This window comes from Littorina saxatilis, linkage group LG8 (assembly GCF_037325665.1).
Source record: "Littorina saxatilis isolate snail1 linkage group LG8, US_GU_Lsax_2.0, whole genome shotgun sequence".
In the NCBI taxonomy this organism is placed as follows: Eukaryota; Metazoa; Mollusca; class Gastropoda; order Littorinimorpha; family Littorinidae; genus Littorina; species Littorina saxatilis.
The window spans coordinates 74,154,681-74,177,597 of NC_090252.1; the positions used below are offsets into that span (position 1 = coordinate 74,154,681).

The 22,917-nt window shown below is 44.3% G+C and overlaps 2 protein-coding genes across 6 annotated transcripts in view; one reads left to right on the forward strand and one right to left on the reverse strand.

Annotated features, from left to right (window-relative positions):
- LOC138974336 (mitochondrial import receptor subunit TOM70-like) overlaps window positions 1-22,917 on the reverse strand; it is a 554,410-nt gene that overhangs the window by 309,267 nt on the left and 222,226 nt on the right. The window lies entirely within an intron of this gene.
- Window positions 3,538-6,301, forward strand: LOC138974332 (uncharacterized protein KIAA1958-like). The gene is made up of 2 exons (XM_070347053.1): window positions 3,538-4,419; window positions 4,806-6,301. The coding sequence occupies exons 1-2, from the start codon at window positions 3,545-3,547 to the stop codon at window positions 5,512-5,514; spliced, it is 1,584 nt and encodes a 527-aa protein (XP_070203154.1). The 5' UTR covers window positions 3,538-3,544; the 3' UTR covers window positions 5,515-6,301.

The window sequence follows — 22,917 nt, forward strand, 5'->3', positions numbered from 1 at the left end:
CGACAGCGCTGCTGCAACTGAAGGTGGCGGTGACATCATCGTCACGAACAACGACAGTGCTGCTGCAACTGAAGATGGCGGTGACATCTACGTCATGAACAACGACAGTGCTGCTGCAACTAAAGGTGGTGGTGACATCATCGTCATGAACAACGACAGTGCTGCTTCAACTAAAGGTGGCGGTTACATCATCGTCACGAACAACGACATCGCTGCTGCAAATAAAGGTGGCGGTGACATTATTGTCACGAACAACGACAGCGCTGCTGCAACTAAAGGTGGCGGTGACATTATCGTCAAGAAATACGACAGTGCTGCTTCAAGTGAAGATGGCGGTGACATTATCCTCATGAACAACAACAGCGCTGCTTTAACTGAAGGTGGCGGTGACATCATCGTCAAGTACAACGACAGCGCTACTTCATCTAAAGGTGGCGGTGACATCATGGTCATGAACTACAACAGCGCTGCTTCAACTGAAGGCGGCGGTGACATCATCGTCACGAACTACAACAGCGCTGCTTCAAGTGAAGGTTGCGGTGACATCATCGTCATGAACTACAACAGCGCTGCTTCAACTGAAGGTGGCGGTGACATCATTGTCATAAACAACAACAGCGCTGCTTCAACTAAAGGTAGCGTTGAAGTCATCGTCATGAACAACAACAGCGCTGCTTCAACTGAAGGTGGCGGTGAAATCATCGTCATGAACAACAACAGCGCTGCTTCAACTGAAGGTGGCGGTGAAATCATCGTCATGAACAACAACAGCGCTGCTGCAACTGAAGGTGGCGGTGAAATCATCGTCACGAACAACGACAGTGCTGCTTCAACTGAAGATGGCGTCGACATCATCGCCACGAACAACAACAGCGCTGCTTCAACTAAAGGTGGCGGTGAAATTATTGTCATGAACAACAACAGCGCTGCTGCAACTGAAGGTGGCGCTGACATCATCGTCATGAACAACGACAGCGCTGCTTTAACTGAAGATGGCGGTAACATAATTGCAATGAACAATGACAGCGCTGCTCTAACTGAAGGTGACGGTGACATCATCGTTATGAACAACAACAGCGCTGCTTCAACTAAAGGTGACGGTGACATCATCGTTATGAACAACAACAGCGCTGCTTGAAGTGAAGGTGGCGGTGACATCATCGTCATGAACAACAACAGCGCTGCTTCAACAGAAGGTGGCGGTGAAATCATAGATAATAGACTTCTGGTCTCTGCTATTGTGCGTTTACTAATTATTCTTTTAAGTTCCTAGATGTGAGAAAGGATCGCTTCATTTGAGCGACAGAACACCTGGACTGAAAGCAAGAGCATGAACGTCACACACACACACACACACACATACACACACACAAACACACACACACACAAACACACACACACACACACACACATACACACACACAAACACACACACACACAAACACACACACACACACACAAACACACTCATACACACGCACACACACACACACAAACACACACGCACACACGCACACACAGACACACAGACACACGCACAGACACACACACACACACAAACACACACACACACACAAACACACGCACACACACACACACACAAACACACACGCACACACACAGACACACAGACGCACGCACACACACACACACACACACACTGCATAAAGATAAATAAAAAAAGAATGGCACAGAAAACACACCTTTCATTTTGCGGTTTATAAAACATAAAATACATGTTGCGATGTTCCGTGCAGTGAGGTGACCAGCAGTGGATGTCTCGATGTGTGATGCTTCACAGCTGGGTCATGTTTAACAAACCGTAACAAGCACACACGAACGGTGTTTGGGGAACGTGTCTGCTTTGTGACTGAGAGGAGCTCACCTCTTCACAGGACTAAGAAATAGCCGACATTGGACCCATTGCAGCAAGACAAACTAAAACTGTTATTGCCGCCACTGCCTTCAGATATATCAGCAGTGACATCATCGTCAGCTTCAACTGAAGGTGGCGGTGACATCATCGTCACGAACAACCACAGCGCTGCTGCAACTGAAGGTGGCGGTGACATCATCGTCACGAACAACGACAGGGCTGCTGCAACTGAAGATGGCGGTGAGATCATCGTCAGGAACAACGGCTGTGCTGATTTAACTGAAGATGGCGGTGAAATCATCGTCATGAACAACGACAGCGCTGCCTCAACTGAAGGTGGCGGTGAAATCATCGTCACGAACAACAACAGCGCTGCTGCAACTGAAGGTGGCGGTGACATCATCTTCATGAACAACGACAGTGCTGCTTCAAGTGAAGATGGCGGTGACTTCATCGTCATGAACAACGACGATGCTGCTTCAACTAAAGGTGGCGGTTAAATCTTCATCACGAACTACAACAGCGCTGCTTCAACTGAAGGCGACGGTGACATCATCGTCATGTACAACGACAGCGCCGCTTCAACTAAAGGTGGCGGTTAAATCTTCATCACGAACTACAACAGCGCTGCTTCAACTGAAGGCGACGGTGACATCATCGTCACGAACAACGACAGTGCTGCTTCAACTGAAGGTAGCGGTGACATCATCGTCACGAACAACGACAGCGCTGCTTCAACTGAAGGTGGCGGTGACATCATCCTCATGAACAACGACAGTGCTGCTTCAACTGAAGGTAGCGGTGACATCATCGTCACGAACAACGACAGTGCTGCTTCAAGTGAATATGGCGGTGACATCATCGTCATGAACAACAACAGCGCTGCTGCAACTAAAAGTGGCGGTGACATCATCGTCATGAACAACAACAGCGCTGCTTAAACTGAGGTGGCGGTGACATCATCGTCATGAACAACAACAGCGCTGCTTCAACAGAAGGTGGCGGTGAAATCATAATTATTCCCCCCTCTGCTTCTTTACCTCTGTAAACTTGTAGAGCTAGTTATTTTTCGATAATGACCCAGCAACCAAACAAATAACGAGCCAGCAACAGCCTTGAATCCTCGTTAGCTCATGGGGTTTTAGTCAAGAGTTATCGGAACTACTTTCGAGCGATTGAAAAGTTTAAAACGTCAATATGCAGATAGCGTACCTTTATGGTGCAAACACTACGCAAATAGCGAAGTTATACTAGCATAATTACACTTTAAGACATGCACACTGAATTTTTAGGCCATGAATTCGGTTGTTTTGTCAAGCAAAATCGATCTTCTTCGAAACAATGTACCTCAGCATGGCCCAAACCCGTAGAGACCGTGTTTGATTCCGGTTCTAACTTCCGGAAACAAGGACCACTACTCTCACAAATTCGCGACAACGTAAACAAACCTACATTCTCGAATAATTACCGTATCGATAATCAGCAATATTTCATTTTAAAAGAAAAACGCACGCAATCACATGCACACAAATATTCAAATACATAAATATGAAGAGTTTTCCGACACTGTTTTGCCAAACAAAAACAAACATCACACACAATTTGACTCTTACAACACAAGGCAAACGGGTAAAAAAACAACGAGCGTCTGCTACGGTCCAAAGAATCATGGTAGCGACGGTTCATTACAAGGTGGGAGACTCTGTGCGGGAAATCGGGGGACAAGATGGTGTGATCACTAGCATAAGAAGACCAATGGGGTACATGGAATGCCACATAAAGACAACAAAAGGGTCAGATATCATTCGTCTCAAGCATGAACTCACAAAAATCAGCAATGGAAGTCGAATCCTGAAGCTCCACACCACACAAAACCCAACCCTGCCCCCAGAAGTTGTTGAAGAACTGAACAAGCCAGAGGAAGAGTTTTTTTCTCACACTCCAAAGCGAAAATTCATCGCAATTGAAGACAATGACGTGGAAGCGTTCATTGAAAACAGCGCAAATCAAAACACACAGAAGAAAACCAAATCAAACATGACCATACTGTTCAGTTTTATCAGCTCCACCATGCCAGATGAAGAACACAAAATTGAACACTTCAGCCCTGAAAAACTTAATGCAATCCTGTCCAAATTCTTCATAACCATCACGAAAGAAAACGGCGAGTCCTACGAACCAGGATCACTGAGAGGTTTTTTCCAAAGTTTTCAGCGCTTCCTGAAAAGAAAACAGTACCCCTGCAACATCATGAACGATCCTGCGTTTCAACAAACTAGAGATGCCCTAGCAGCCAAACAAAAGGTTTTAAAGTCTGATGGGAAAGGCAACGTGCCGAACAAAGCTTCTTCGCTGTCCGACAGAGAAGTTGAGCAGATTTACGATGCCGGACAGATAGGGACTCACCATCCAGAAGCCATCATCAACGGTCTCTGGTGGTACAACACCACTCATTTTGGTCTCCGCGGCATTACGGCCCATAGAAACATGCGATGGGGTGATGTCATCCTCAAGACCGACCCCTTCGGGGAGGAATACCTTGAGTAAGTATAATCATTTTTAATCCTGTTCTATAGATAAAATGCCAGTGCCACACCTACTTTAATAAATTATACAAAGCATGGCTTCTAATAAACTATCACGCCAGTCTCAGTCAATATTAGTCGAAAGAAGCCCATCACAAAAAGGCGAGCTTCAGCGAGCTTTTTCACGACCGCAATCCAAGACCAATATTTGCAACATCCACTGAGATGAGGTGTGTAACCTATTTATTGCACCTTTGATTAAACAAATTTGAAGGAAAAATTATTTATAATGCCAAACTTTGATTAAATCCCATTCTGTGTGTTTGTTTTGTGTGTGTCAAGAATTGTAGTTTTTTACAAACAAGCATCAACGTGAAATCACGGCTTGTTTACACTCTTTCTAGGTACAACGAAAGGGCTACCAAAACAAGAACCGGCCCCAACACAGCGAACATCAGGCAAGTACCACCACGCGCATGGGCAACGCCAGCAGCACCAGACCGCTGTCCCGTGGAGCTGTTCAAAGAGTACTCAGCTAGACGACCCAGCCACTGCAGCGGAGCAGATGATCCGTTTTACATCGCAACAACAACTGTGAAGGAGCCAACCCCAGAGTCTACTTGGTTCCGGGCACAGCCGATAGGAAAAAGGAAAATTGGTGCAATCATGAAAACAATGGCATTAAAATCAGGGCTTCAAGGTTCAAAAAGAATTACAAACCATTCTGCCAGAAAAACCATGATTCAAAAGCTGGTGTCAAACGATGTGCCACCCACACACATTGTTCAGATTTCTGGACACAAAAATCTGAACAGTCTGAATGCGTACTCTTCAATCACCCAGGAACAACACAGAAATATTTCTAAACTGATAAGCTACCAAACACCCTCAAATCAAGTCTCTACTGAAATCGCGAAGACACAAACACAAGTCAGACCAGCACAGCACACAGTTTCATCAGCAGCTGATCTCGAAAACCTCACAGGCGATGACATTGACAAAGACATAAAATCAATTTTTTCCGGCAATCTAAACAACTGCACCATCACTATCAACATCAACAAAACACAAGAAACAACCCACAGTATCAGTGTTAGCCAACAGAACAAGTAATTCACTAAATCAGTCATGACAATGTCATTGAAATGGAGCAATGTTTAACTTGTACTTTTGTTGTAGTGAATGGGTGGCACATCAACATTGATCAGGTTTTTGAATTGTAACACAATTAAGTTTCACCAAATTTATTATCTATTCTTCACCTTTGAGTTTGACTATGACAGCTAGTCGTTACAGTTTCTTCCAATAATTGTTATGAACTGGATCTTAATTCTTATACAGTTATACTTAAAGGTGTTTGTGCTATTGTTGTTTATTTCTTAATAAAAGTTAGTGTTTGTGTTTAGCAGTTTTTAATACTAGGTAGACACTCCATGTGGTCTAAACATGAGGTAATTTGTGCCGAATGATCTAGTAATATGTATCTCTGATTTGTTCGTGTTACAAAATAATGAACTTACAAAGTATATTTCCCTGAAAAGTATCAGTCCATACTTAAAACAGCTGAAATATATATTCCCAAGTAAGTTTGCTTGGTATTAAAGTTATGTTCATTTGTCGACAGAGTATATATTGTACAATATTTCTGTCTGGGTTTAGCATGAATTTTTTTCATCGATACAAGTTCCAACATCTGTCATTCTGATTTTCTGTGCCAAACCAAAAAGATTTCACTCTTTTATTTTCAATGAAAGAATTATAGGGCATGAAGTTACCAAATGTTGTGCAACATCTATTCAGCAAATGACCTGAACTGTAAAGCTTGCATGGTTGTTGTAGTTAAAGTAAAAATACTTTCTTTGCTTGAAAAAGTGTTGACAGTTATGTATTTTTGCTTCATGTTATGACTGGTTCAGTGATTGACTCTTTCTAATTTGTTCAATGCCATTTATTCCTCACCATGAAAAGCACCAGCATATATCTTCAACATAAAATATATCTCAGATCTGACAGATCTGCCCCTAACAATAGATACACATCCTTATTTGAAGAACAAAGAAATAATAAACAAACACAGACATTTGTAAGAACACACTCACACATACACGCACAATATCTGACACACACACATATTAACAATAGCGCGGCACAGCCTCAAAATGCAACAGGTATTCCGTTTTCTTTTCAGTGAAAGTGAAAGCGATAGTAAAACCGTACGATCGTCAAAAACAGTCAGAAACTTTCAAATTCGGTTTGCTTTTATCGAAGTTCCGACCAAAACTCGACTTTGAAAGGCAGCACGCAACTTGCTCTCACCGAAAAACTTATACGAAGAGGTCTATGACAAACAGACAATACTAGCAAGATGACGTGACTGACAAACTTGATTGTGAGCTCACCTGCGGCAAGAACACTCAATGTAGCAATCCGTAATTCAAACATTCGAATGACGCCATGCAGTCACGTGGTCGAAGCAGACGCATACTTGGAAAAGGTTGTGAGAATCGGTCTTCGGAGAGCACGAAACACCTCCATGGTTTATTGAAGGGTGTAAAGAACCAAAAGTAGTGTTTTCTGGATGCACCTCTCTCTTCCCTTCGTCTGTCGGCGTCAAGTTTGACTCCGATCGGGCAACATGCAACCGTGTTCATGGTGTTCGTGCATGCATGTTTGGATAGTTCCAAAATAGTACGTTCCTCCGTAAAAGAAGAGGCAGGGTTCTGAACTGGTTTGAGTACATTTCGGTACCAATAACAAAAATATGAAAATAACACAATTGAATAGGTATGGTGCAATCAAAATGGATATGAAATGCAAAATGTATACGAAATTATTCCATAATCAAGTCACTGTTGTGCAATACCATCAAAATCGAAATATTTGGATGGAACTATACTTCAAAGTACTCCTCCGCGCATCTGATACCAAGTGCATAGGCACACGGACAGAGAGATAAGGTTTGACCGAACTTTGGCATCAAAAAACACCTATTTTGATTACAAAATGACAAAGGTGGAATAAAGAAGTTACACACCTCGTCTCAGTGATTATTAAAAATAATGGTCTCAGTTCGCGGTCATGAAAAAGCTCGCTGAAGCTCGCATTTTTCATGATCCGCTAACTTCGCCCATTATTTTTAATAATCACTGAGACTCGGCATGTAACCTCTACATAATAGACTTTTGGTCTCTGCTATTGTGCGTTTACTAATTATTCTTTTCAGTTCCTAGCTGTGAGAAAGGGTCGCTTCATTTGAGCGACAGAACACCTGGACTGAAAGCAAGAGCATGAACGTCACACACCCACAAACTCACACATAAACGCTCACACACACACACACACATACACACACACATACACACACACACGCACACACACACACACACACACACACACACACACACACACACACACACACACACACACACACACACACTGCATGAAGATAAATGAAAAAATAATGGCACAGAAAACACGCCTTTCAAATGGCGGTTTATAAAACATAAAATACATGTTCCGATGTTCCGTGCAGTGAGGTGACCAGCAGTGGATGTCTCGATGTGTGATGCTTCACAGCAGGGTCATGTTTAACAAACCGTACCGAGCACACACGAACGGTGTTTGGGGAACGTGTCTGCTTTGTGACTGACAGGAGCTCACCTCTTCACAGGACTAAGAAATAGCCGACATTGGACCCATTGCAGCAAGGCAGACTAAAACTGTTATTGCCGCCACTGCCTCCAGATATACCAGCAGTGACATCATCGTCAGCTTCAACTGAAGGTGGCGGTGACATCATCGTCACGAACAACGACAGCGCTGCTTCAATTGAAGGTGACGGTGAAATCATCGTCATGAACAACGACAGTGCTGCTGCAACTGAAGGTGGCGGTGGCATCATCGTCATGAACAACGAAAGTGCTGCTTTAACTAAAGGTGGCGGTGACATCATCGTCGTGAACAACGACAGTGCTGCTTCAAGTGAAGATGGCGGTGACATCATCGTCATGAACAACGACAGTGCTGCTTCAAGTGAAGATGGCAGTAGCATCATCGTCATGAACAACGACAGTGCTGCTTTAAGTGAAGATGGCGGTGACATCATCGTCATGAACAACGACAGTGCTGCTTTAACTAAAGGTGGCGGTGACATCATCGTCGTGAACAACGACGGTGCTGCTTCAACTAAAGGTGGCGGTGACATCATCGTCACGAACAACAACAGCGCTGCTTCAACTGAAGGTGGCGGTGACATCATCGTCACGAACAACGACAGTGCTGCTTCAACTGAAGGTGGCGGTGACATCATCGTCGTGAACAACGACGGTGCTGCTTCAACTAAAGGTGGCGGTGACATCATCGTCATGAACAACGACAGGGCTGCTTTAAGTGAAGATGGCGGTGACATCATCGTCATGAACAACGACAGTGCTGCTTCAACTGAAGGTGGCGGTGGCATCATCGTCATGAACAACGACGGTGCTGCTTTAAGTGAAGGTGGCGGTGACATCATCGTCATGAACAACGACAGTGCTGCTTCAACTGAAGGTGACGGTGGCATCATCGTCACGAACAACGACGGTGCTGCTTTAAGTGAAGATGGCGGTGACATCATCGTCATGAACAACGACAGTGCTGCTTCAACTGAAGGTGGCGGTGGCATCATCATCATGAACAACGACGGTGCTGCTTCAACTAAAGGTGGCGGTGACATCATCGTCATGAACAACGACAGTGCTACTTCAAGGGAAGATGGCGGTGACATCATTGTCATAAACAACGACAGTGCTGCTTCAAGTAAAGATTGCGGTGACATCATCGTCATGAACAACGATAGTGCTACTTCAAGGGAAGATGGCGGTGACATCATTGTCATAAACAACGACAGTGCTGCTTCAAGTGAAGATGGCGGTGACATCACCGTCATAAACAACGACAGTGCTTTAAGTGAAGATAGCGGTGACATCATCGTCAGGAACAACAACAGCGCTGCTTTAACTGAAGGTGGCGGTGACATCATCGTCATGAACAACGACAGTGCTGCTTTAAGTGAAGATAGCGGTGACATCATCGTCAGGAACAACAACAGCGCTGCTTTAACTGAAGGTGGCGGTGACATCATCGTCATGAACAACGACAGTGCTGCTTCAACTGAATTTGGCGGTTAAATCATCGTCATGAACAACGACAGTGCTGCTTCAACTGAAGGTGGCGGTGGCATCATCGTCATGAACAACTACAGCGCTGCTTCAACTGAAGGTGGCGGTGGCATCATCGTCATGAACAACGACAGTGCTGCTGCAACTAAAGGTGGCGGTGAAATCATCGTCATGAACAACGATAGTGCTACTTCAAGGGAAGATGGCGGTGACATCATTGTCATAAACAACGACAGTGCTGCTTGAAGTGAAGATGGCGGTGGCATCATCGTCATGAACAACGATAGTGCTACTTCAAGGGAAGATGGCGGTGACATCATTGTCATAAACAACGACAGTGCTGCTTCAAGTGAAGATGGCGGTGACATCACCGTCATAAACAACGACAGTGCTGCTTTAAGTGAAGATAGCGGTGACATCATCGGCATGAACAACAACAGTGCTGCTTTAACTGAAGGTGGCGGTGACATCATCGTCATGAACAACGACAGTGCTGCTTTAAGTGAAGATGGCGGTGACATCATCGTCATGAACAACGACAGTGCTTCTTCAAGTAAAGATGGCGGTGACATCATTGTCATAAACAACGACAGTGCTGCTTCAAGTGAAGATGGCTTCAACTAAAGGTGGCGGTGACATCATCGTCATGAACAACGACAGTGCTGCTTCAGCTGAAGGTGGCGGTGGCATCATCGTCATGAACAACGACGGTGCTGCTTCAACTAAAGGTGGCGGTGACATCATCGTCATGAACAACGACAGTGCTACTTCAAGGGAAGATGGCGGTGACATCATAGATAATAGACTTTTGGTCTCTGCTATTGTGCGTTTACTAATTATTCTTTTCAGTTCCTAGCTGTGAGAAAGGATCGCTTCATTTGAGCGACAGAACACCTGGACTGAACGCAAGAAGATGAACGTCACACACCCACAAACACACACATAAACGCACACACACACACACACACACACACACGCACACAATCAATCAATCAATGACGCTTATATCGCGCATATTCCGTGGGTACAGTTCTTGGCGCTCAGCAGTGATGCCGTGTGAGATGAAATTTTATACGGCCAGTAATTGCAGCCATTTCGGCGCATATTTACCTTTCACGGCCTATTATTCCAAGTCACACTGGTATAGGTAGACAATTATTAACTGTGCCAAAGCAATTTTGCCAGGAAAGACCCTTTTGTCAATCGTGGGATCTTTAACGTGCACACCCAATGTAGTGTACACGTTCGGACACCGAAGAGAGTCTGCACACAAAGTTGACTCTGAAATAAATTTCCGCCAAACCTGGGATCGAACTCACGCTGACAGCGGCCAAACGAATACAAATCCAGCGCGCTACCAACTGAGCTATATCCCCGCTCTGAGCTATACACACACACACACACACACACACACACACACACACACACACACACACACACACACACACACACACACACAAACACACACACACACTCACACACACACACACACACTCACACACACACACACACACACACACACACTGCATAAAGATAAATGAAAAAAGAATGGCACAGAAAACACACCTTTAATTTTGCGGTTTATAAAACATAAAATACATGTTGCGATGTTCCGTGCAGTGAGGTGACCAGCAGTGGATGTCTCGATGTGTGATGCTTCACAGCAGGGTCATGTTTAACAAACCGTACCGAGCACACACAAACGGTGTTTGGGGAACGTGTCTGCTTTGTGACTGACAGGAGCTCAACTCTTCACAGGACTAAGATATAGCCGACATTGGACCCATTGCAGCAAGGCAGACTATAACTGTTATTGCCGCCACTGCCTCCAGATATACCAGCAGTGACATCTTTGTCAGCTTCAAGTGAAGGTGGCGGTGACATCATCGTCACGAACAACGCCAGCGCTGCTTTAAGTGAAGATGGCGGTGACATCATCGTCATGAACAACGACAGTGCTGCTTCAACTAAAGGTGGCGGTGACATCATCGTCATGAACAACGACAGTGCTACTTCAAGGGAAGATGGCGGTGACATCATTGTCATAAACAACGACAGTGCTGCTTCAAGTGAAGATGGCGGTGACATCATCGTCATGAACAACGACAGTGCTACTTCAAGGGAAGATGGCGGTGACATCTTTGTCATAAACAACGACAGTGCTGCTTCAAGTGAAGATGGCGGTGACATCACCGTCATAAACAACGACAGTGCTGCTTTAAGTGAAGATAGCGGTGACATCATCGTCAGGAACAACAACAGCGCTGCTTCAACTGAAGGTGGCGGTGGCATCATCGTTATGAAGAACGACAGTGCTGCTTTAAGTGAAGATAGCGGTGACATCATCGTCATGAACAACAACAGCGCTGCTTTAACTGAAGGTGGCGGTGACATCATCGTCATGAACAACGACAGTGCTGCTTCAACTGAAGATGGCGGCGATATCATCGTCACGAACATCGACAGTGCTGCTTCAACTGAAGATGGCGGCGACATCATCGTCATGAACAACGACAGTACTGCTTCAACTGAAGGTGGCGGTGGCATCATCGTCAAGAACAACGACAGTGCTTCTTCAAGTAAAGATTGCGGTGACATCATCGTCATGAACAACGATAGTGCTACTTCAAGGGAAGATGGCGGTGACATCATTGTCATAAACAACGACAGTGCTGCTTGAAGTGAAGATGGCGGTGATATCATCGTCATGAACAACGACAGTGCTACTTCAAGGGAAGATGGCGGTGACATCATTGTCATAAACAACGACAGTGCTGCTTCAAGTGAAGATGGCGGTGACATCACCGTCATAAACAACGACAGTGCTGCTTTAAGTGAAGATAGCGGTGACATCATCGTCATGAACAACAGCGCTGCTTCAACTGAAGGTGGCGGTGACATCATCCTCATGAACAACGACAGTGCTGCTTCAAGTGAAGATGGCGGTGACATCATCGTCATGAACAACGACAGTGCTACTTCAAGGGAAGATGGCGGTGACATCATTGTCATAAACAACGACAGTGCTGCTTCAAGTGAAGATGGCGGTGATATCATCGTCATGAACAACGACAGTGCTACTTCAAGGGAAGATGGCGGTGACATCATTGTCATAAACAACGACAGTGCTGCTTGAAGTGAAGATGGCGGTGGCATCATCGTCATGAACAACGACAGTGCTGCTTTAAGTGAAGATAGCGGTGACATCATCGTCATGAACAACAACAGCGCTGCTTTAACTGAAGGAGGCGGTGACATCATCGTCATAAACAACGACAGTGCTTCTTCAAGTAAAGATGGCGGTGATATCATCGTCATGAACAACGACAGTGCCACTTTAAGTAAAGATGGCGGTGACATCATCGTCATGAGCAACGACAGTGCTACTTTAAGTGAAGATGGCGGTGACATCATCGTCATGAACAACGACGGTGCTGCTTTAACTAAAGGTGGCGGTGACATCATCGTCATGTACAACGACAGCGCTGCTTCAACTAAAGGTGGCGGTTAAATCTTCATCACGAACTACAACAGCGCTGCTTCAACTGAAGGCGACGGTGACATCATCGTCACGAACAACGACAGTGCTGCTTCAACTGAAGGTAGCGGTGACATCATCGTCATGAACAACGACATTGCTGCTTATAGTGAAGATGGCGGTGACACCATCGTCATGAACAACAATAGCGCTGCTTTAACTGAAGGTGGCAGTGACATTATCGTCATGAACAACGACAGTGCTGCTTAAAGTGAAGATGGCGGTGACATCATCGTCATGAACAACAACAGCGCTGCTTGAACTGAAGGTGGTGGTGACATCATCGTCATGAACAAAGACGGTGCTACTTCAACTGAAGGTGGCGGTTAAATCATCGTCATGAACAACAGCGCTGCTGCAACTAAAGGTGGCTGTGACATCATCGTCACGAACAACGACAGCGCTGCTTCAAGTGAATATGCTGGTGACATCATCGTCATGAACAACAACAGCGCTGCTGCAACTAAAAGTGGCGGTGACATCATCGTCATGAACAACAACAGCGCTGCTTCAACTGAGGTGGCGGTGACATCCGCGTCATGAACAACAACAGCGCTGCTTCAACAGAAGGTGGCGGTGAAATCATAAATAACAGACTTTTGGTCTCCGCTATTGTGCGTTTACTAATTATTCTTTTCAGTTCCTAGCTGTGAGAAAGGGTCGCTTCATTTGAGCGACAGAACACCTGGACTGAAAGCAAGAGCACGAACGTCACACACCCACAAACTCACACATAAACGCTCACACACACACACACATACACACACACGCGCACACAATCAATCAATCAATGACGCTTATATCGCGCATATTCCGTTGGTACAGTTCTGGGCGCTCAGCAGTGATGCCGTGTGAGATGAAATTTTATACGGCCAGTAATTGCAGCCATTTCGGCGCATATTTACCTTTCACGGCCTATTATTCCAAGTCACACGGGTATAGGTAGACAATTATTAACTGTGCCAAAGCAATTTTGCCAGGAAAGACCCTTTTGTCAATCGTGGGATCTTTAACGTGCACACCCAATGTAGTGTACACGTTCGGACACCGAAGAGAGTCTGCACACAAAGTTGACTCTGAAATAAATTTCCGCCAAACCTGGGATCGAACTCACGCTGACAGCGGCTAAACGAATACAAATCCAGCGCGCTACCAACTGAGCTATATCCCCGCTCTGAGCTATACACACACACACACACACACACACACACACACACACACACACACACACACACACACACACACAAACACACACACACACTGTGCACACACACACACACTCACTCACACACACACACACACTCACACACACACACACACACACACACACACACACTGCATAAAGATAAATGAAAAAAGAATGGCACAGAAAACACACCTTTAATTTTGCGGTTTATAAAACATAAAATACATGTTCCGATGTTCCGTGCAGTGAGGTGACCAGCAGTGGATGTCTCGATGTGTGATGCTTCACAGCAGGGTCATGTTTAACAAACCGTACCGAGCACACACGAACGGTGTTTGGGGAACGTGTCTGCTTTGTGACTGACAGGAGCTCAACTCTTCACAGGACTAAGAAATAGCCGACATTGGACCCATTGCAGCAAGGCAGACTAAAACTGTTATTGCCGCCACTGCCTCCAGATATACCAGCAGTGACATCATCGTCAGCTTCAACTGAAGGTGGCGGTGACATCATCGTCACGAACAACCACTGCGCTGCTTCAACTGAAGGTGGCGGTGACATCATTGTCATGAACAACGACAGCGCCGCTTCAACTAAAGGTGGCGTTTAAATCATCGTCATGAACAACAACAGCGCTGCTTCAATGGAAGGTGGCGGTGAAATCATCGTCATGAACAACGACAGTGCTGCTTCAACTGAAGATGGCGGTGACATCATCGTCATGAACAACAACAGCGCTGCTCTAACTGAAGGTGGCGGTGACATAATCGTCATGAACAACGACAGCGCTGCTTCAACTGAAGATGGTGGCGACATCATCGTCATGAACAACGACAGTGCCGCTTCAACTGAAGATGGCGGTGACATCATCGTTATGAACAACGAAAGTGCTGCTTTAACTAAAGGTGGCGGTGACATCATCGTCATGAACAACGACAGTGCTGCTTCAACTGAAGATGGCGGTGACATCATCGTCATAAACAACGACGGTGCTGCTTTAACTAAAGGTTGCGGTGACATCATCGTCATGAACAACGACAGCTCTGCTTCAACTAAAGATGGCGGTGACATCATCGACATGAACAACGACAGTGCTGCTTTAACTGAAGGTGGCGGTGACATCATCGTCATGAACAACGACTGTGCCGCTTCAACTAAAGGTGGCGGTGACATCATCGTCATGAACAACGACAGTGCTTCTTCAAGTAAAGATTGCGGTGACATCATCGTCATGAACAACGATAGTGCTACTTCAAGTGAAGATGGCGGTGACATCATCGTCACGAACAACGACAGTGCTGCTTAAAGTGAAGATGGCTGTGGCATCAACGTCATGAACAACGACAGTGCTGCTTTAAGTGAAGATAGCGGTGACATCATCGTCATGGCCAACAACAGCGCTGCTTTAACTGAAGGTGGCGGTGACATCATCGTCATAAACAACGACAGTGCTACTTTAAGTGAAGATGGCGGTGACATTATCGTCATGAACAACAACAGCGCTGCTTTAAGTGAAGATGGCGGCGACATCATCGTCATGAACAACGACAGTGCTGCTTTAACTGAAGGTGGCGGTGACATCATCGTTATGAACAACGAAAGTGCTGCTTTAACTAAAGGTGGCGGTGACATCATCGTCGTTAACAACGACAGTGCTGCTTCAAGTGAAGATGGCGGGGACATCATCGTCATGAACAACGACAGTGCTGCTTCAACTGAACGTGGCGGTTACATCATCGTCGTTAACAACGACAGTGCAGCTTCAAGTGAAGAAGGCGGTGACATCATCGTCATGAACAACGACAGTGCTTCTTTAACTAAAGGTGGCGGTGACTTCATCGTCATGAACAACGACAGTGCTGCTTCAAGTGAAGATGGCGGTGACATCATCGTCATGAACAACGACAGTGCTGCTTCAAGTGAAGATGGCGGTGACTTCATCGTCATGAACAACGACGATGCTGCTTCAACTGAATTTGGCGGTTAAATCATCGTCATGAACAACAACAACGCTGCTGCAACTAAAGGTGGCGGTGACATCATCGTCATGAACAACGACAGTGCTGCTTCAACTGAAGGTGGCGGCGATATCATCGTTCAACAACAGCGTTGCTGCAACTAAAAGTGGCGGTGAAATCATCGTCCAACAACCGCGTTGCTGCAACTAAATGTGGCGGTTAAATCTTCGTCACGAACTACAACAGCGCTGCTTCAACTGACGGCGACGGTGACATCATCGTCACGAACAACGACAGCGCTGCTTCAACTGAAGGTAGCGGTGACATCATCGTCATGAACAACGACAGTGCTGCTTCAAGTGAAGATGGCGGTGACATCATCGTCATAAACAACAACAGCGCTGCTTTAACTAAAGGTGGCGGTGACATCATCGTCATGAACAACGACAGTGGTGCTTCAAGTGAAGATGGCGGTGACATCATCGTCATGAACAACAACAGCGCTGCTTTAACTGAAAGTGGTGGTGACATCATCGTCATGAACAACGACAGTGCTGCTACAACACACACACTGCTAAAAGATAAATGAAAAAATAATGGCACAGAAAACACGCCTTTCAATTGGCGGTTTATAAAACATAAAAAAACATGTTGGGATGTTTCGTGCAGTGAGGTGACCAGCAGTGGATGTCTCGATGTGTGATGCTTCACAGCGGGGTCATGTTTAACAAACCGTAACGAGCACACACGAACGGTGTTTGGGGAACGTGTCTGCTTTGTGACTGACAGGAGCTCAACTCTTCACAGGACTAAGAAATAGCCGACATTGGACCCATTGCAGCAAGGCAGACTAAAACTTATATTGCCGCCACTGCCTCCAGATATACCAGCAGTGACATCTTCGTCAGCTTCAACTGAAGGTGGCGGTGACATCATCGTCACGAACAACGACAGCGCTGCTGCAACTGAAGTTGGTGGTGACATCATCGTCATGAACAACGACAGTGCTGCTTCAACTGAAGGTGGCGGTGACATCATCGTCACGAACAACGACAGCGCTGCTGCAACTGAAGTTGGTGGTGACATCATCGTCATGAACAACGACAGTGCTGCTTCAACTGAAGATGGCGGTGACATTATCGTCACGAACAACAACAGCGCTGCTTCAACTGAAGGTGGCGGTGACATCAGCGCCACGAACAACGACAGTGCTGCTTCAAGTGAAGATGGCGGTGACATTATCGTCACGAACAACAACAGCGCTGCTTCAAGTGAAGATGGCGGTGACATCATCGTCACGAACAACAACAGCGCTGCTTCAACTGAAGGTGGCGGTGACATCATCGTCACGAACAACGACAGTGCTGCTTCAAGTGAAGATGGCGGTGACATTATCGTCATGAACAACAACAGCGCTGCTTTAACTGAAGGTGGCGGTGACATCATCGTCATGTACAACGACAGCGCTACTTCATCTAAAGGTGGTGGTTAAATTTTCGTCATGAACTACAACAGCGCTGCTTTAACTGAAGGCGGCGGTGACATCATCGTCACGAACTACAACAGCGCTGCTTCAACTTTTTTTTTTTTTTTTTTTTTTTTTTTTTTTTTTTTTTTTTTTTTTTGCCAAGCACATCATTGTGGGGCTTTTAATGAATAACATGCATCCGTCCACTCACCATATATTTTCTTTCATCCTTCAACATTTACCACTCAAAAAGTATATAGTATCAAAATTAATGAAAAACTTTTTTCTTGCTTGTACCCTTAGACAATTTTCCTTGGTTGCCCCAAGATTGTGTTACTATTTGCTTAGACCATAGCTTTTTTTCTTTTTTTTCCGTTGAAATATGTATTTAAAATGCATATCATTATAATTATACACACACAAAAAACACAGTATGACATCCACTATATACATCTTGGTGTAACTTTGGGTCCGTATCTAGAAATGAGAAGAGAAGGAGAAAAAAATAAAAGAAATAAGAATAGAAAAATAAAAGAAATAAAAAAGAGGAATAAAAGTCATAATTTTACATTTCTGATCTGCAATTGCTTTTCGAATAAAACAAAGAGAGGAATTGAAGCCTTTGTTTTTTTATAAATACTTATGCACATTTTAGCAACCAAAATTATACGGTTCAATTCTTTCAACAGGGTTGCTTGCATTTTTCGATTTTTAACACCAAACATAATTTCGTGCACTGTTAACTCTATTTGTTTATCCAGATGTACCCAAATATAAAATTCTATCTGTTTCCAAAACTCAATCACCACTGGGCAAAAGAGAAAAAAGTGTTCTATATAATCAACGCTATTGCTACAATATGAACAGACATTGTCCTCCACAACTTTCATTTTACATAACATAATGTTTGTGGGATAAATATTGTGAAGTAATTTCCATTGTAATACACGCAACCTTGTTTCTTTAACCGATTCAAAACTAGTCAGCCAATCTTTCTTATCAATTTCATAATTAAATTTCCTCCTCCAAAAGCCAATTGCACAAGGTTCAACAACTTTCATACTTACTAATTCTTTTCTAAACTGTTGTGCGCTATGTACTTTCTTACCACGATATAAGGGGATATCCATCAAATCAATTTCTTTCTTTCCGTGCATCGTCTTGTGCATTACATTCAGAGCAACAGCACGAACCATGTTATATTCCAAAATTCTCCGTGGGGATTTTCCTAAAACATCACAAATGAACTGATAGGAAACAAATTCGTTTCTGTATAAAACATCATGTACGCTATTAAGACCCTTTCTCGCCCAATCTTCAAAATACAGTACATTTCCGGCATAAGCAAAACATTGGTTATTCCATAAAAGCGGATTAAATAAATTATTATCAATACATAAGCCTACGTTGTTATCAAGCCAGGTTTTCAAAACAATTTTCCAAAATTTGGATTTGACAAGTTCACTCCCCTTTAGTCTCCGAAAATTAACATTTGAATAAAAACATTCACAATTTGAGCCGTACATTGAAAACACTGACTTTGGAACACATTTCCACTTATCCGTGACTTTGCGGGATGTCAGTCTGACAGCCCATTGTAATAAAAATGATGCCTGCATGTGTTTCAAATCAATCATATTTAAACCACCATTTTCGACATCACTACACAATATTATCCTTTTAACCTTTTCAAATGCCTTTTTATTATTTTCTTTCTTTTTCCACAAAAATCTAAACAACAGTCTATTAACTTCTGCTAATATTTTATCAGGGATCACAAATGCCTGCATAAAATAAACAAATTGGGAGATCAAGAACGTTTTTATTACAATAATTTTACCCATGATACTCAAATTTCTTTTCTCCCATGCCGCAATCAAGCGCTTAACAGACGTAATTCGCTCTGTCCAATTTTCCTCAACGTCAGAGGCTGATATGTCATTACAAAAATAAATTCCCAAAATCTTTAATTTTTTCTTCCAATTGAAATCATAAAAGGTGTCTTGACAATGTTTTTGACTTCCTAGCCACATGGCTTCACATTTTGACAGATTCAACTTTAATCCGGAAACGTAGTAAAAAGAATCAAAAATCAATAAGGCATGTTTTAAATCCGTTTCGCTTTTCAAAAATAACGTTACATCGTCAGCATACAAAGCAATTTTTAACATATCATCCCAAAACCTATCATTTAAACAATTCAAATTCGAAATACCGTTAACATTCTTATTCTGCCTAATCTTAATGGCTACTAACTCAATTGCCAAAACAAAGGCTAAAGGCGAGAATGGACATCCCTGACGGATTCCAGACTCCACTGGAAAATACTCAGACAACCAGCCTGCATAATTAACACAACTCTTGGCATCTTTCATCAAAACTTCGACCCAAGTTACAAACTCCGGGCCAAAGCCAAATTTTTTAAAAACATTTATCATAAAGTCTTTTGAAATACAATCAAATGCATGAAACATGTCGATGGTGACCAAAAGACCTGGTTTATCTTGCACATTCATTTGATCTATGACGTCATCAATCAATCTTAACAAAGATGAAACTTGCCTCCCTTTAATATATCCAACCTGATCAGGATTAATCACATTATGTACAACTTTGTTCATGCGTAAAGCCAGACACTTCGCCAGTAATTTATAATCACTGTTTGTTAGCGAAATTGGACGCCAATTATTTAATTCATCTCTCGGAAGGTTTTTACCTTTATGAATTAACACAATGACAGCATTTCTTTGAGACGCAGACAAACTACCATTATCAAATGCTGCTGAAAAAGAACGTGATATAAATATACTCACTCGAGACCAAAATACTTTAATAAATTCAATTGTAATGCCATCAGAACCTGGGGAAGAACCATTTTTCATTTGTTTTAGTGCGTGCAACAGTTCATTAGCAGTTAGAGAGCCCTCGCAGCTGTTCTTATCTTCGTCGGAAAGAGAAGGAACGCTGCAGCCTTGCAAAAAATCGTCAACATTACCAACATTATCTACTATATCTATTTTCTTTCTATACAAATTCATAAAATACTTTTTTTGCACACTGTGTATTTGTTTTTGATCTGTACACACTCGCCCTTCATCATCTTTCACGCGATCCATAACCTTTGCATTTGCACGTGCTTTTTCCAGACTCAAGAAATATTTTGTGTTTTTCTCCCCTTCCTCGACCCATTTAGCGCGAGCTCTAACCTGAGCGGCTCGAAATAAAAAGGGCACGAGCGCTGCTTCAACTGAAGGCGGCGGTGACATCATCGTCATGAACTACAACAGCGCTGCTTCAACTGAAGGTGGCGGTGACATCATTGTCATGAACAACGACAGCGCTGCTTCAACTAAAGGTGGCGTTTAAGTCGTCGTCATGAACAACAACAGCGCTGCTTCAACTGAAGGTGGCGGTGAAATCATCGTCATGAACAACGACAGTGCTGCTGGAACTGAAGGTGGCGGTGACATCATCGTCACGAACAACGACAGTGCTGCTTTAACTGAAGGTGGCGGTGACAGCATCGTCATGAACAACAACAGTGCTGCTTCAACTGAAGGTGGCGGTTGAATCATCGTCACGAACAACGACAGTGCTTCTTCAAGTGAAGGTGGCAGTGACATCATCGTCACGAACAACGACAGTGCTTGAAGGTGGCGGTGACATCATCGTTATAAACAACGAAAGTGCTGCTTTAACTGAAGGTGGCGGTGACATCATCGTCATGAACAACGACAGTGCTGCTTCAACTGAAGGTGGCGGTGACATCATCGTCATGAACAACGACGGTGCTGCTTTAACTAAAGGTGGCGGTGACATCATCGTCGTTAACAACGACAGTGCTGCTTCAAGTGAAGATGGCGGGGACATCATCGTCATGAACAACGACAGTGCTGCTTCAACTGAACGTGGCGGTTACATCATCGTCGTTAACAACGACAGTGCAGCTTCAAGTGAAGAAGGCGGTGACATCATCGTCATGAACAACGACAGTGCTTCTTTAACTAAAGGTGACGGTGACATCATCGTCATGAACAACGACAGTGCTGCTTCAACTGAAGATGGCGGTGACATCATCGTCATGAACAACGACAGTGCTGCTTCAAGTGAAGATGGCGGTGACATCATCGTCATGAACAACGACAGTGCTGCTTCAAGTGAAGATGGCGGTGACATCATCGTCATGAATAACGACAGTGCTTCTTTAACTAAAGATGGCGGTGACATCATCGTCATGAACAACGACAGTGCTGCTTGAAGTGAAGATGGCGGTGACATCCGCGTCATGAACAACGACAGTGCTGCTTCAACTGAAGGTGGCGGTTACATCATCGTCATGAACAACGACAGTGCTGATTCAACTAAAGGTGGAGGTGACATCATCGTTCAACAACAGCGTTGCTGCAACTAAAAGTGGCGGTGAAATCATCGTCCAACAACCGCGTTGCTTCAACTAAATGTGGCGGTTAAATCTTCGTCACGAACTACAACAGCGCTGCTTCAACTGAAGGTAGCGGTGAAATCATCGTCACGAACAACGACAGTGCTGCTTCAACTGAAGATGGCGGTGACATCATTGTCACGAACAACAACAGCGCTGCTTCAACTAAAGTTGGCGGTGACATCATCGTCATGAACAACGACAGTGCTGCTTCAAGTGAAGATGGCGGTGACATCATTGTCACGAACAACAACAGCGCTGCTTTAACTGAAAGTGATGGTGACATCATCGTCATTAACAACGACAGTGCTGCTTCAACACACACACTGCTAAACGATAAATGAAAAAATAATGGCACAGAAAACACGCCTTTCAATTGGCGGTTTATAAAACATAAAAAATCATGTTGCGATGTTTCGTGCAGTGAGGTGACCAGCTGTGGATGTCTCAATGTGTGATGCTTCACAGCAGGGTCATGTTTAACAAACCGTACCGAGCACACACGAACGGTGTTTGGGGAACGTGTCTGCTTTGTGACTGACAGGAGCTCAACTCTTCACAGGACTAAGAAATAGCCGACATTGGACCCATTGCAGCAAGGCAGACTAAAACTGTTATTGCCGCCACTGCCTCCAGATATACCAGCAGTGACATCATCGTCAGCTTCAACTGAAGGTGGCGGTGACATCATCGTCATGAACAACGACAGCGCTGCTTCAACTGAAGATGGTGGCGACATCATCGTCATGAACAACGACAGTGCCGC